This window comes from Atta cephalotes, assembly GCF_000143395.1.
Source record: "Atta cephalotes unplaced genomic scaffold scaffold00013, whole genome shotgun sequence".
NCBI classification, from domain to species: domain Eukaryota; kingdom Metazoa; phylum Arthropoda; class Insecta; order Hymenoptera; family Formicidae; genus Atta; species Atta cephalotes.
Genome location: NW_012130077.1, coordinates 5,154,077 through 5,169,290, shown reverse-complemented (window position 1 = coordinate 5,169,290; position 15,214 = coordinate 5,154,077). Strand labels below are relative to the sequence as shown.

General features: G+C 33.5%; 1 protein-coding gene across 1 annotated transcript in view; it reads right to left on the bottom strand.

Moving 5' to 3' along the window:
* Positions 1 to 10,990: 10,990 nt before the first annotated feature.
* LOC105617720 (T-complex-associated testis-expressed protein 1-like) overlaps positions 10,991 to 15,214 on the bottom strand; it is a 19,471-nt gene continuing 15,247 nt past the window's right edge. The window contains exons 7-9 of the mRNA XM_012199273.1: positions 14,059 to 14,214; positions 13,655 to 13,769; positions 10,991 to 11,132 (exon numbers count right to left, since the gene is read on the bottom strand). Coding sequence (XP_012054663.1) covers positions 10,991 to 11,132; positions 13,655 to 13,769; positions 14,059 to 14,214 — 413 coding nt within the window. The remainder of the gene's footprint in view (positions 11,133 to 13,654; positions 13,770 to 14,058; positions 14,215 to 15,214) is intronic.

Here is a 15,214-nt window from a genome sequence, read left to right as displayed (position 1 = left end):
AATGTTTTTTCGATTACTTATATGCTATTTATATGCTAATTTATCACTTTAAAACCAAAACGGTATCGTCCACCATTCGCCACGAATACTTGTATATTTTTAAAGTGATTCAACTGACACGCAAAAAAGTACATTGCGATATTTCCTTTCATGCTGGCCTCTCACATTGTCTCCTGTGCATACTTCGTATCTAACTATGGCGCAATTTCCGCGATTTATCAGGGCAGGAAGAAAGACGATGCATTCGTCGAGACAGGTTTCCAGCTACACTCCATTCCAATCTACTCTCTTTTTCTGTTTTCTCTTTTCTGGTCTATTCCTTTTATTGCTGATAACGTTCCGACCATACGTTATCGCGCCTCATCAGGAGGACCAATCGACTTTAATGACTTGAACAGTGAGGAAGCCCCCGAGTTTACGAGATTGCCTGGCGCTTTGGCAATCATGTTGTAATGCTTTTATGAAGGATTAGGACCGGTGGCGTGCTGGCGAGATGGCGACGACGACTATCCCTATTTCACACCTAACCCAGATACCGAAATGCCACGCGGCATCCCTCAGTATATAGCCTCGATTCACGCCGGGATTTACGACGTGTCCTATTTGTAAAACAGTCATCCGCATGAAACTCGTGTTTTATCGGTTTTATTGCACACGCATCTATATATATATATATATGTATGTATATATATGTATGTATATATATATATATGTATGTACGTTTGTACGCACGTGTACGCACGGAAGATATTAAGACAAAGTCAATCATGATTCTTGATAAAATGCATCCCGAGATAAAAAGAAAAATTTTTATGTTCAGAATAATTTCGCAGAAATTACGCCGGACACGTATATATTTTGATATGCAATCCTTTGCAGATTCAAAAAACGATACGCGGAATATTTTACATTTCGGCATCTCGTATTACGTAACGGGAAATCAATGCCAAAGGAGAATGCTCCGAATCACGCAAGAATCGTTTTATTTAATACTATCAGTTTCGTTGTTCACGTGTTTTAATCTACGTAACGCGAAAGGAATCTCTGCGCAATTACTTACTTGTAGCGAAATGGATAAGCATAGCTTTGGTGAAAACCTGACGCGATGCATAAAATTTCGCACATGGCTTGGCACAGTTTATCTCATTTTACCTTGCAATGGAACATCATAAATGTAGTTTTAATGGCTGATGTTATTCATCTACGTTCGTGGATATATTTTCGCTCTTTCGCTCGGAAGAAAAAAAAGGACGTAAAAATAAATACTTTAAGAGATGCACATCAGGAGTTATTTGCATTCATCAGCCATTCGCGTCGTTTCCCTAGAACAGTAAAAGTCGCGCTCGTTACAAACGCGCCGACAGGGTGAAAAAAAAAATGATCAAAAATTAAAAAGTCGTGGTTATGTTTGCCTCTACTGCCTTTACTATAAATATGTAATTGGGTTGCGTGCGCCAAGGTTGTCATGATGGATGAGTTTTTGATGAACGTTCAGGCTGACAGGGGAAAAACAATTCCCGTTGCGACTGCGTATATTCATTAGGGCGATCCACACTATCGGTGCGAATTGTTTTTGTCCCAAGATGATTTTAATCGCGCGGCAGATTCGATTCGATTGAGATAATGAGATATCGAAAGGGTATAAAAGTCACTTGCGGTTACAATGGAAACGAAGATTTATCGCACTCATCCACACATACACATGAACTTGCGACTGCTGTCGATTCGGTGTTTAGATTCAAATCTCATTGATCGATATGCGCAATATTGTGCTTTTTTTTTACTTTTTCTGCATAAAAATGTGAAACTTAAATGTACATTCATTGTTGATAACTTTTTTCTAGTAAATTGCTAAGTTGTTCTATATATCTAGAGTTATATACTTATCTAGAAATTCTACTTAAAAACAACAGAATTTAATTAATGTATTGTTTTCATTAAAATAATAATTATTATTTTTGATATTATATACTTCCAGTTCTGTAACTTTTTTGTTACATTTTATTCGCATTTTATCCTCAGTCTTCATTACTTCTTTTTATGTATGCATGCTAATATAGACTTGCTAATTTTTCTGTTTTTTTTTTAATTTCTGTTGTATTTGAGTCGAGAAATAAGCAAACTGTTGCCTCCTCTTTAACAAAGCATTGTTCGCAGTTATTTTATTTACACCGCAAACTGACATTTTCTTTACGGTCTGCCGCTTTATTCAGATTGCAGACGTTTTCTGTACAACCTACTTCTATATTTTACGTATGGTAGAAAAAATAGAGCAGTATTTATGACTGTTTATCTTGATATAATATTATCGAACAAAATGTTTTATACGCGCTTATAAAAAAAATATTCATACTATGGAAAAATATTTCCAATTACAATTTGGTTGCAATTGTTTATAGGAATTTGTTGCTTATAGGAATGATTCGACGAGTTTGCAGTTACATTCAATTTCATTATCAACTGCATTTGAACGCAATTGGATTTATTATTGGTTTCGATATAATTATATCATTTCATTAATTGTTTTATGCATGTGCCGTTGACCGTCGTTAAATTTCCACATTTTGCCGTGTAGTATCGATAGTTACAAAATAAACATCCGGCGTAACTCTAACAATTAACGGTGACCCGGTGAAAGTACTAAGCTAATGTAAACAAGTCGTGCGTGTGCTTTGTACGTAAAGTTAAATTCGATTCTGAATAGAAATCCAATGAATATTTTTGACGATAAATAAATCGAGAAATGCAAAAAAATTGAGTTATAATAATCAACATATAAAGAATGTAGAACAATTAGCAAAAATTAAATGTATAGCATTTTATATTAAATATATTTTAAATACAAAGGATGATTATTAATTAGTAGTATTGTTGATAAAATATGTTGCTCTATGTAATTGGCATGCATATTGTTATCTGCAATTTATTTCTTTATTTGCACTTGCCATTTGAGAGTTTCCATTTATACCTCATTTAATACGTCTCATTAGTAATAATAATTCGTAAAGGATATCGATTCATAGAATTAACAATTAAAATAAGACATTTTTAATAATTAACAATTAAAATGCAAGGATGATTTCTTTTTACTAGCCTAATTACCATGTGAATAATGAACGTCGTTCATGTTTATGGTAACTCTGGCTTGTAGCACGGAATGCCGGAATAAACGTTGAGTGCCCAAGGGTGTTCTTGTCAGCGTCTGTTTTCGATCCGAAGAGTGGAGCGGGGAAGAAAGGGGGCGAGGGAGAAAGCGGCGGGATACTCGATATATCGCCCTTTACGATCGCAAGCTTAAAGGGCAACTTTAGAAATCGGGGAAAAAATCGTTGGCAAAGAGAAGACAGTCTGTTGAAAGCGAAGACAGAGAATAACAAAGTCATGGAAGGGATGAAGAAAAGGGGGAGAAATGTAGAAGAAAAATTAATGTTAAACAGAAAGCCAAAGAGATTAGAGAGATTGTAGCAGCAAAGGGTCATCAGAAGGTAGTCAGGGGTGAGAGAGCGAAAGAGGAAGAGAGAAGGGTAGAAGATATTTCTGACGCGAGAGTGATGAATAGAAAGAGCGAGAGAAGAGAAAGATGGTAGAGATAGGGGGCAAAATCAGTAAAGGAGAGGAAGCAGCAAAGAAGGAGATAGCGAGAGAGAGAGAGGAGGGGGGGGGAGGGAAGGGTAGATGCTGAGCTGTATCGATCCCTCCTCTCCTCCGTTCGTGACGTCATTGACGTACCCCAGCGATGCGGCGTGATGATACGCTTGTCCTTCGATCACAGACGATAGACAACTTTAACCATTCATTCAGCTAAAGCTTCGCCTGTGATATTTATTTAGGCGAGTGGCAGTATCCGCTGTATGTCGGCCGCGTTCAAGAGTCGGACATGTTTCACTTTCCTCTACTTTCTCTTCGACGTGACTGGCGATGAGTCTTATTATTTATGCGACTAGCATAATGTTCCTGATCATCGTTAACAGAATCATATTACTGACACTCGGTGACACAGATAACGAATTCGATTGGGTGCACTAGTACGCAGTGGTGCATATTAAAGCTGTATAATGATTTAGCATGAGTATAAAAGTAAAATGCAAATATTTCGATTTATAAAATATACGTTTTACCTAATATCACAGCGAAGTGAATAAGATGTATTGAGGATTTTGCGGTTTAACCTGTTTCTATATTTATATCAAACACACATCTTTATGTAAATTTATGTAAGACAGCTTTAATGTGCACCAGTGCACACTGAATACGTCCAATTGAATTCGCTATAACATTTTTCTTGCACCAAGATTTATTCTTCTAGCGTTTCTAGATACTTTTGTTTGTAACTTCAACAACTGTTCACGTTTAAATAAATAATTCTGGTTTTTCACAATCATAGTCTCCTTGAAGATAAAGAACTTAATTTCGTGCTTTTGTTTTTTCCGCGATTCTGACTTTGCTATTTATTCAATTTTGTACATACACTGAATTTCACCAGTTGATATTCTCACGCAATTATTTATAGTAATTACGATAATAGTTGAAATATTAATAACATAATGTTTGTGAAACTAAATTATATCATAGAACTACCAATTATTATGTTATGACGTGTTCTCCACTCATTTTTATAAAGTACGCCATTGGAAAAATACAAAGGTAGCAACATGGTTATTCGGCTCTTTCATGTTAGAGTCGATGAACCCATTTCTCCAACCAGGAACGTAGCTTGTTGAGGCAGCCGGATGCGCCAATATGCAATACCAAGAATAATTTTACATTCATATATTTTTGAGAGAATTTAATCGATTCAACCAAAATTGTACTTATTTGATAAAAACTTGACAGTGAAACACAGTAGAGAGCGTTTAATATCTGAAAATATAAAAGAGTGATTAATAAATTTAGTAGTATAATTATCTATCCGATCTATTGAAAAAAATATTTCGAATCCCGTGATACCTTTGTGAAAAATCCTTTCATCAGATTCATTTGAGCAGCGTGTTTTAGCTGAAAATTGACATGACGGAACATACGTCGGTTTCCGGAACATACGTCGGCAATCCCTGCTCTGTATTAATTACGAGACTATATTGATTACGAGTCGACGAGTTTAGCTATTATTTCAAATTGCATTGTGCGCACACAATATTTTACACAGCAAGGAAATTGGACAGCGCGTCGTGGGATTAACATTCATCGTGAAATACCGATATCATCGGCACGCGATGACGAAGAAGTCACACGTGGTTTTAGAGTTATTTCTGTTTTCACGACGTGAAATGATCGTTCGATATACAGAAATGTGCAAATTCTGTTAAATTTGTTATCTTATCGGTTGTTAAATTCGTATATTCATGTCGCGAGTGTATACATATATACACTCGTCGTTTCCTGTTACATATATTTGATAAAGTCTCAACAGGGATTTCTGCATCGCGAAACTCGTCTAATAATTCTTGCAGATGATGTTTCTGCGCACGAATATTATCCGTCGTATTGCAGCGATAAGAAATTGTATCGTTTTCATTGCAACTCTAACGCTTAGCAACTCGTTTGCCAAATATTTGTCGGATTTGACGTTGGTACCACGCGTTTAATTTTAGTCGATGTTTGTACAGCTTTCATACTTGCGAATGCTCGCAAATCGACACCGTTACATTTTTCAATATACATGTAAACATAATTGCAGTCGCCGCAAATCGCGAATTTAGCGAATGTTACATTTTTTAAACCCAAGTCATCATCACCAGTTTTAATATTCTCTTTTAAATTTAAAATCTGTTTAGCGCTCGCACGAACGTTATATATTCTATTTGATGTATATCAAGTTTCATCTTCCTTAGATCTTTTATAAATCACTTTTATCTTTTATAAATCTGTAGAGAGTAAATATTTTTAACAGAATAAATTTTCTTAAGCAAATATTTTTAGAATAATTTTATATAAAATAAATATTTTTAGTAATAGAGAGTAAATTTGCGATTGGAGTTTTTAAATGGGAACAAATGTGACACGCAAGTATAATGAGATGCTTTCCTGAAATATTGAATGATTTGGAAAGGTCTAATTTGGTCTAAAATAGTTTGTGTGTGTAGGAAATCTTTGAAAATGAGTTCGAGTGCTGAACGCTCGTGTGCATCCTTCATTTAATTTACTAAATGCGCGGAGACCAAGATCGACGGGGCTGAAAGCCAAGTCCAGCACCTCCCATGGGATGAACAGGAAGATCTCTAGCTTTCTTTCTTTTTCTCACATACATATATACATTCTCTATTTCTTGCAGTTGTTTAAACAATGAATTTCCCCAGACGCTTCTGTATCTCGGCCAGAAATTGCCTGGAATTGCGAATAGCGAGAAGCAAGATCGCGAAAGCATAAACCGAACGATTTCTAGTGTGGATAGTGGACTAGTGGGGATAGGACACTCCCGGGAGAGCACATCCACGGATGGAAACTTTATTTTCAGGCTTATGAAATGTACACGATATACAGCCGACTAGATGCGCGAGGCCATGCTTTAAATACAATTTTGCATGTGGACGCTGACGCCGATATCGGCTATATAAGAGTACAGAGCCGTTTATTACATCGTAGTTACAACACGAGAAAACATGATTCCTGAATCACCCGATGTAGCATATATAGTCATCTCGATAGCTTCTTACGTGGAATGTTCTTTAATTGAATGGCAACATTTTTTGATAAGTCTCGTCGAATTTATACTGATAGAAAATAGTTGCAACTATGACAACTTAATTATAATTTATAATTACTTTTTATGCCAACTATATATTTATTTTAACCATGCAAATTATAACTGCTTTAACTGCATTATGTGTATACGATCATCAAAACTATCCCGACTAGAAATTTATTCAAAGAATTTAGCAGATCCTAAAAAAGTTGACTTTATTTCGTTATCAGGTCCTGATAAGGTAAATTCATCAGGATCTGATCAGTCATGTAACGCAGCCTCGTAGTCGAATCCTCATCTGAACAGCTTCATCGGGTCCCGATAAAAAAAATCCTTATCAGATCCTTATCCTTACCTTCATTACCTGATAGTGAAGGTTAACTTAGCTAAGACCTGCTAAAATCACTGGATAAATTTCTTAAGTCGGAAATTGTTCAAATGCTATTAATTTAAATTCTAAAAGAAGCAAAAAACATATATTTCAAAGGTTCCAGGAGGTATACTCTGAAAGTACTTTATAATCTCTCTAGGAAATTATTCAAATCGACTTGCATACGCCTTCTTATAGAACTTGTGAACATTTTCTTCTTACGAGCAACTCGTCCTTCTCGTGGCGTGGCTGCACTAGAGATCAACTATACTCAACGAAAATTTTCTTAGGTATATCTTATTCAGAATTATTTTAGGTCAACCAAATCAGGTCTTTATAACATACAACCTTACAAAGATCAACCTCAAATCTGATGAGAATCTTGTTAGATGTACCTTATTTAGGATTACCTTACATCAACCAAATCAAGTCCTTATAACATATAAGGTTAACCTGACATAAATTTTAGAAATAATATGCAACTATTATACTAGTCATGAAATTAAAAGCGATTGGTTCTTTTTTTTTTACATATTTTTTAATTATTACTACGGTAAGCAAATATTAGAAAAATAGTTACATTCACTATAATTGCAGATTTTAAATTTTAAAACCTTTTTTAAATTTAAATTTTATTCATTTTTAACGAAGTTGTTTGAACTTTAAAATTTGCACTATGAACTTTTATTCCAACCTAATATTTTTCTTCGATATCTTTCTTTCGTTTGGATTTCATTTACGTCATTTGAAACGGTAAGAAAGACATCACAGATTTTTGTCAAGCGAGATCGGCTTAGCGAAGCGGCGCGTTATGTGTTTGAATGTTCAATTATGACTCGGCGCGCGAAACAAAAAGCTATTGGAATAGACAAAAACTGTAATCGCGAATGGATCGAAATGTTCAACGATTAATAGCATCTTTGTGAGATTTAATATGCTTATGGCAACAACTAGATGAGATCTAGTGTGACAAGTTAGATGAGATCACTCATTCGTGAGCAAAATACATTATATACATATACATATATGTATATAAATATGTGTATGTATGTTTGTACATATAAATGGAAAATAGTTTGATAGAAACAATGTAAGGGATACAGATAGAGAGAAACTTTATTTTTTCATTCCCTTTTCGATGAATATATGGCTGTTGAAGAACGGCGGAGATCGAAAATAAAAGCCGCAAGTCATGGTGAACGTGGTTAATATTGATTCGAGCTAGATTCACACGCGAACTTCACTTGAACCGGAACACCGTTACTGTTTTAACTACCTAGTGCTCGCGCTTTGTATTTTCGGAATTGGTTTAAAAGTCACCGCAGAGAATCCCCGTTTTCTGAGTAAAAAAAAAGTAACTACAGTATCGAATTATGGATGCACATGTATCCTCCTCAATCTATCAGACAAATTGAAGCAGATGTTATTAATGCGAACATATTATGTGTCTTTTGTTTAGTCGACACAAGTAGTCGACACAAGTCGTTCTTTGTTATTCACGAAATACAAAGAACGACATTTGTGTTGACTTATCAATAAAAAACACTTATTAGGAACGATATTCAAATACGATATTAGCTTTGCAGAACAAATTGAGCTTCGAAAGAATATTCTTGAGTATGGAACATATAATTGCGGGAATAAAATATGTGCCAGTTTCATGAACAGTTAAAAAAATACAAGAAATTATATACAACAATGGAAACAGAAAGAGTTGAAAGTATAATTTTTAATACCAATTAGCGCAACTATGTAAACAGTATTCTCTCATGTATCACATTTTCTGACATTTCGATTATTTATGCTATTTTTGATATTTTTTCTGACAAAGAAAGTTTTTACGAGTTTTTGCGAGGGTTTGTAATCACAGATGTGACAGAAATTTTACTATTTGCATGAATTTTTTCGGTTAGTCATTCATTATGTGCGTATACACAGTCAAATGTGATTGTTCACGCGAATGTTCGCTCGTTGAAAGACGTACAGTTTAGAAATTGTTATTGCAACTCTGTACAATGACAACATAGATATTATTCAGGCTAGTCCGCCGCAACTGCTGATTTCATTGACAATGCAATCTTCATCACATGCGTAATAAAGGACGCGTATTATTATCGCGTTACACGAGTTCATGTCATATTCATCATCGCATTATGTATTTAGCAGATTCGTATAATGTTTGCATTATCGCCATGTATTTTTAAATTGATTAATTGATTAATTTATTATTTTGAAGTAGAAATTTATGTTTTAAAGCAGGAACCTGATCGTGATATTTGCTTAAATTGTTAAAGCGCTTCGACGATTCAATTAGTTCAGTCAATTAAAAGATCTGACAAATAATTGAGAAATGTTATTTTTTCTTTAATAATAAAACTTTGTGAAATAAAAAATTATTATTAAAATATTTTTTGTTAAATTAATATATAATATTATACTTTTTAATATTATAGCTATAGCTAAATTAATCTATCGATGAAAGTAAAGGATTATTAATTTGTTCTGCGATTCTTTTTGATATAGTATTTTAATATTTTATTAATTTATTAGATATAAAAGTTATAAGAAAAAGGTAGGATAAAAAAATGAATGCACAGTATAATAAATAAAAACAATAGAGAGAGAAAGAGAGAGAGAGAGAGAGAGAGAGAGAGAGAGAGAAGAAGAGAGAGAGGATACAATGATTTATTATATTTATAATAAATTGTAAAATTTTGCCATTTTTACTGTTTAGAGAATTCATTTCATTAAAAAATATAAGTTATATTGAGAAAAATAGTAGATTGATTGGAATCAGAGCTGGCAATGTTCCTCGGTGTCTGTATATGGACCATCGTCTTCGTTTTATTATCTGAAAACTCGACTGGTAAGCACTCTTCTGGATACATCGTAGCGTCGCTATCTAAACGGTCTTAAATTTTCCATGACCAGGAGAGTTCGTCTTCTCCTAATAGACGAGGCCACTTGAATGTTGAACTTTGAAGATTGATTTTATCTTCTCTTGCTCATCTGTAATTTCTGTAATGTGATTAAATTTAATATTGCTGCTTTTAAATCTCGCTTTGAATATTGTTGCGTATCATTTTTAAACCTGAGAAATGCGTGACAAAATTTGAAAGTTTCAAATTGAAACATTTCCAACACGACGTTGAAATGTAAATAATAAGTATTCTCTAAGTAAAAAGTAATACAAAGTAATACTCTAAATAAAAAATACTTGATATATAAACACAAAAAATCGGAAAGTATTAGAGAGACATATATATTCATAGTTCGTTCTTATTTCAAGTGTTAATTGTATATTTTAATAATTATACTAGAGAGAGACTCAGATTATTCAAGTTGAGTAGAAAAAATTGATATAATTATTTGACTGATCTATAACAATGCTGATATATTCTACTCAAAAAGATAAATGAAATTATTTATTGATTGAATCTTTGTCGGTAAAAAGATAAGAGTTTTTTTTTATCTTCATCTTTCTTTTTTTCTCGTACCATCGGTGATTAGATTTTCAGAAAGTAATTTTTTTTGCCACTAAATATCAATTGCAATCTAAAAACTTTTATTAGCACTCGAGTTACAAGAATTTAAAATAGAAAAGTGCATAAGGATATCTTCTAAAACTTAATGGGTTAAGATGGTAATATGGCTTCAGTTTACGATATTTTAATACTGTACTTAAGATGGTCTTAAATATAAGCACGGACAATGAATACTGGCCCTAGTATATAATCCGCATTTACAAAAATATGCATGGTCCTCTAAAGTCAATTAAAAAGCAATAAAAAGTTCGTGATATTCTTATATGTTGAATTGATGACACATTTATATATCGTATAATGCTACGTATGTAATGCGTGAGTTAAAATGAAGCAATAATGTATAAAATAATACAGTAACTTTTATCGGCCCCCGATTTGTCTGCCAGAAAAATGTTACATAATATCCTTTGGTTCTGGGAATGACGACCTAACTTCCGGCTGTTGTTGCGAATTCTTGGCACTGGGTGAATTATAGACATAGTTGCTTTGAGAAAACGCCGTTTTATTCTTCTCCTTTTTCATGTTTTGTTTATTCCTGCGTAAACGTGGAGTACAAACATTTATAACGGCAACCGTGAAACAATAACTCATCGCGATAAAATAAATTGAAAAATACGCCCAGCAGAAAATAAACGCGCACAATACTAAATTGTTGAAGTAAAGTTTTACGCCTCACGATTATAGAAATGGAAATGTAATATGTCGAAGTGTAATTTCGCGATAACAATGATCGTCTCAGTTCTTTTAAAATATCAATACGACCATTTTATTAACAGAAATTTATCATAAATCGTATTTTTATGATATATTTATAGGATATTTATGATATATTTAAGAAAACCATCTAGCATTTATGTAGTATAGTACAATGAGAAACAAAAATGAATTTCTTTTCTGATGTAGTTATATATAGATAGAGATGAGCGCGCCATTCGTGCGTCATCATCGCACGTATTAATCTTACTATTCAATAGTATTATAGACTACATACTACAACTATAAATCTACACCGGTAAAAGAATTCATTTTTGTTCCTCATTGTACCCCATCATCATACTGAATAAAAAAATCTTAATGAACATAAATCGAAAGTTGATATATAAATATTTTTGTATATTAGCGTTATGAATGACTTACTGGTTTCTATGTCTTGCATATGATATTCATCTTAATATCCTCATTCCGTATGTATATTTAATACAGAAGATTTTACCGGCAATCAGTTATTAGTGTAATCATCAAATATGTAGAACCACAATCGATTGATAACAATTGACTAATTGCTGATATATAAATCTTTTAAGTCATTCTTGATGCTAACATAAAAGTGCTTATATCTCAAAAATAATTAAGCTTTCAACTATGTTCACTAAGTCTTTTAATAAAATTTAAGATAGACGTAACCTTATTATAGAAGATATGATGATTTTAAAAAAGAAGAATATTTTGTTTTTTTAAATAAAGTATGCATTTTCAGATAGACTTGTATGTCATTGATATGCAAAAATTAATTGATTGAAAATTTAAAACCATTTTATGATTATTTATAAAAGCAAAAACATTTACATTAAAGTAATTATAAAATTTATATTATGTAATGATTAAATATTCTTAAAGATAAGACAGATGTATTTATGTCAGACGAGACATAATAATTTCGAACAGTACATATATATAATTATTGTCAACGTTGAGCGATTGTCTTGAGGGCATGGAATTGCGCATCTCATATGTGCAATCAGTCCTCAGGGCCGCCACGTATTCATAAGTGAGAATCCTTGATACGCTTATATTACGCAGCACGAACAACGGAGTCAATAGGTCAAAGGTGCATGGAAGACGCGATCAACGGGAGACCGGTGTAATAAGAGAGACAAAGAAAGAAAGAGAGAGAGAAAGAGAGAAGAAGGGATACCGCGTATGCGTTCCTAAAAAAAAAAGAGGGAAAAACGGATAAATCGATTGACTAAATTAGTGCTGGACTGGAAACGAGGCGCGCTAAATAGACGTGTAACAACTGTGTTTAACAGCAAGAAGAGACTCTCTCTTACACTTATATACACGCAAGCGCACGCTTGTGAGTACGCCAGACGGTTTGCGATTCTCTGCTATCGACAATCAATCGCTCTCGCGATTTAACGATGTCGATTAACGACTCCCGATACGACGAGACATCGTTGTTCGATTAAGAAAGAAAGTTGTCTTCGTACAACGGCTTGGCGTGCGGCCAAGCACGACAAGATTCGTCGCTTTTGTCAAACTGCTTGCACCCGAAGTTGACAACATATCTATTCTGACGGCGATCGTGTTGCCCTTTCGAGCATAATGAGGTTTGCAAACGCAGCCTACAAGCAATCCAGAACTCAGAGTGGTTATCTCGTGACGGTATTGACTGGAAGAGGTAATCGAAATGTTGGAGGAATTGTCACCACCCGTCTTTTGCAATTCTCATAAAATGAAACTGGATAAAATACTGAATGTTTTTGCTAATAAAAATTCTAGTGCCATTTGACTATGACATATTTATTATAAGGACGTATTTTAATTCACATTTTGAAGAATCTCAAGAGAAATTATATAATCCCTGAGATGTGCTGCATGAAAATCCAAGATATAAACACGAAGAAGCAGTTGGAAATTAATATAAATTTGGAGCGCGTGAAAATTATTATTATCATGAGCACAGTGGAAATCGTGAATTCTCTCGAGAACATAACAATCCTTTTGCCTGTCTTAATAAATCGCGACATATGTACGAGCGAACACACAGGCCGAACGTGCAAGTTTGCCTAAAATCACCAAAAAGTCAAGCATTACGAAAATACGATGAAAATTTATAGATCTCCGACTGCGCACTATTTTTCGATTGTTCTCTACAGATTTATTAAAATTATGGTATTGTCTTGAGTTACGTCACATGTAGAAATAAAAAAAGTAATCAAAATGAAACGTAAATAGCTATTAGAAAGAGCAGACTGCTCGAAAATTAAATAAATGTAAAAAAAAAGAAGTGGAACATTTTAATTATTTCTCATAATCGATAATCATGGGCTTCACCTGCGTGCGCTCTCGATGATCGAGCACTCTGATTCTTTCGAGAAATTGCACATTCGACCATCCAAGTGGATAATATACGGGTTTGAGGCCACGGCCGCCTCGAATGACTCTCCAGCTGGAACAAATTTCATAGCTGTTTTTTCACCAGAGTACAAATCTTTCGAGGACTGCAAGCATTAAGATAATTGCGCAACGATTCCCCAACGACAAAAATAATTGATGGTCTTAATATTTTTTGGGCTCTGTGCATTCATTGTTATTATCTTTTTACGCAATTATCTTGACCATTCCACAGATGACTTTAGAAATTTTTCGAGAAATCTTTTTTTAAATGTTTCTATTTTTTTCAAATTAAGAACAAAAGCATATAGATTTTATATAAGACAATTCTTTGTTATTAATACCGGTAAATCCAAAATTATTGTTTGATACATCAAGAGATAAGGCTTCGAGTTCCACGCAACCGGAAGAGAGTACCTCGGCCAACGCTATACCGTCTTCCGGACCCAATTCGCAGCCACTGATATTCAATGTTTCCAAAGTTTTATTTCTTACCAGAACTGAAAATGATGAATTAATTAACAAGGCATATAGAAATTTCTTATAAATGAACGATATTTTTGCAAAAAATTTATTATAACCATTATAAGTAATATAAAAATATACATATATGTATAAATAGATTATGAAAATAAAACTATCCTCGAAGTAATCACTATTTATAAATGTTAAATTCTATCTTAATATATATTCTGCATTAAAGTAATACAACGACAATACATTCTGTCATTTCTGATATTTTCTGTTTATATGATTTTTCAGATAATCTAAGCATTAAGTAAAATTTTACATCTAAAGAAACGATCAGGGTCGAAGATTAGCAACCTATTTTCTGGAATTTTTTATTCATAAACGTAAAAAACAACTGGGCTATTATTTTATAATGAGCACGTATGTATGTATATCCTCGAAAAATTGCAGTGATTTTGTATCTGTAATAGGTGTTATTGCTCTATCATGTATTTTTATATGGGAATTTTAGTCACGTTTTATACGTGTTGTAACATCCTATTTGTATGCACGCGCATGCCACGATCTCCTATTCAGCTTGCATTTATTTAAATAATTTAACGTGCTGCTTATGCCACTTTCGACTTGCGAGTCGATTATATTCTTTTTTTTTACTATGCTAATATTCGAGATTACATAGAATTTTGTGCATTCAGTTTTTGAAAATCAGTAGTAAGCAGTGCGGCTTCGTCATCATAACTTTTATTCAGTTCATTAAGACAGTTATACGCGATATTTTAAAATTCAAGATAATAATATCTTTTAATCTTAATATTTTAGCTTTAGACGCACATTTTCATATTTTTAAGAGTTTTTAACTCTTACAATAAAATTAACTCAGACGAATTTGGCAGAGATATTTGGCAGAGAAGTAAATTCTACTATCTTCTTTGTAGAGAGAGAGAGAGAGAGAGAGAGAGAGAGAGAGAGAGAGAGAGAGAGAGAGAGAGAGAGAGAGAGAGAGAGAGAGAGAGAGAGAGAGAGAGAGAG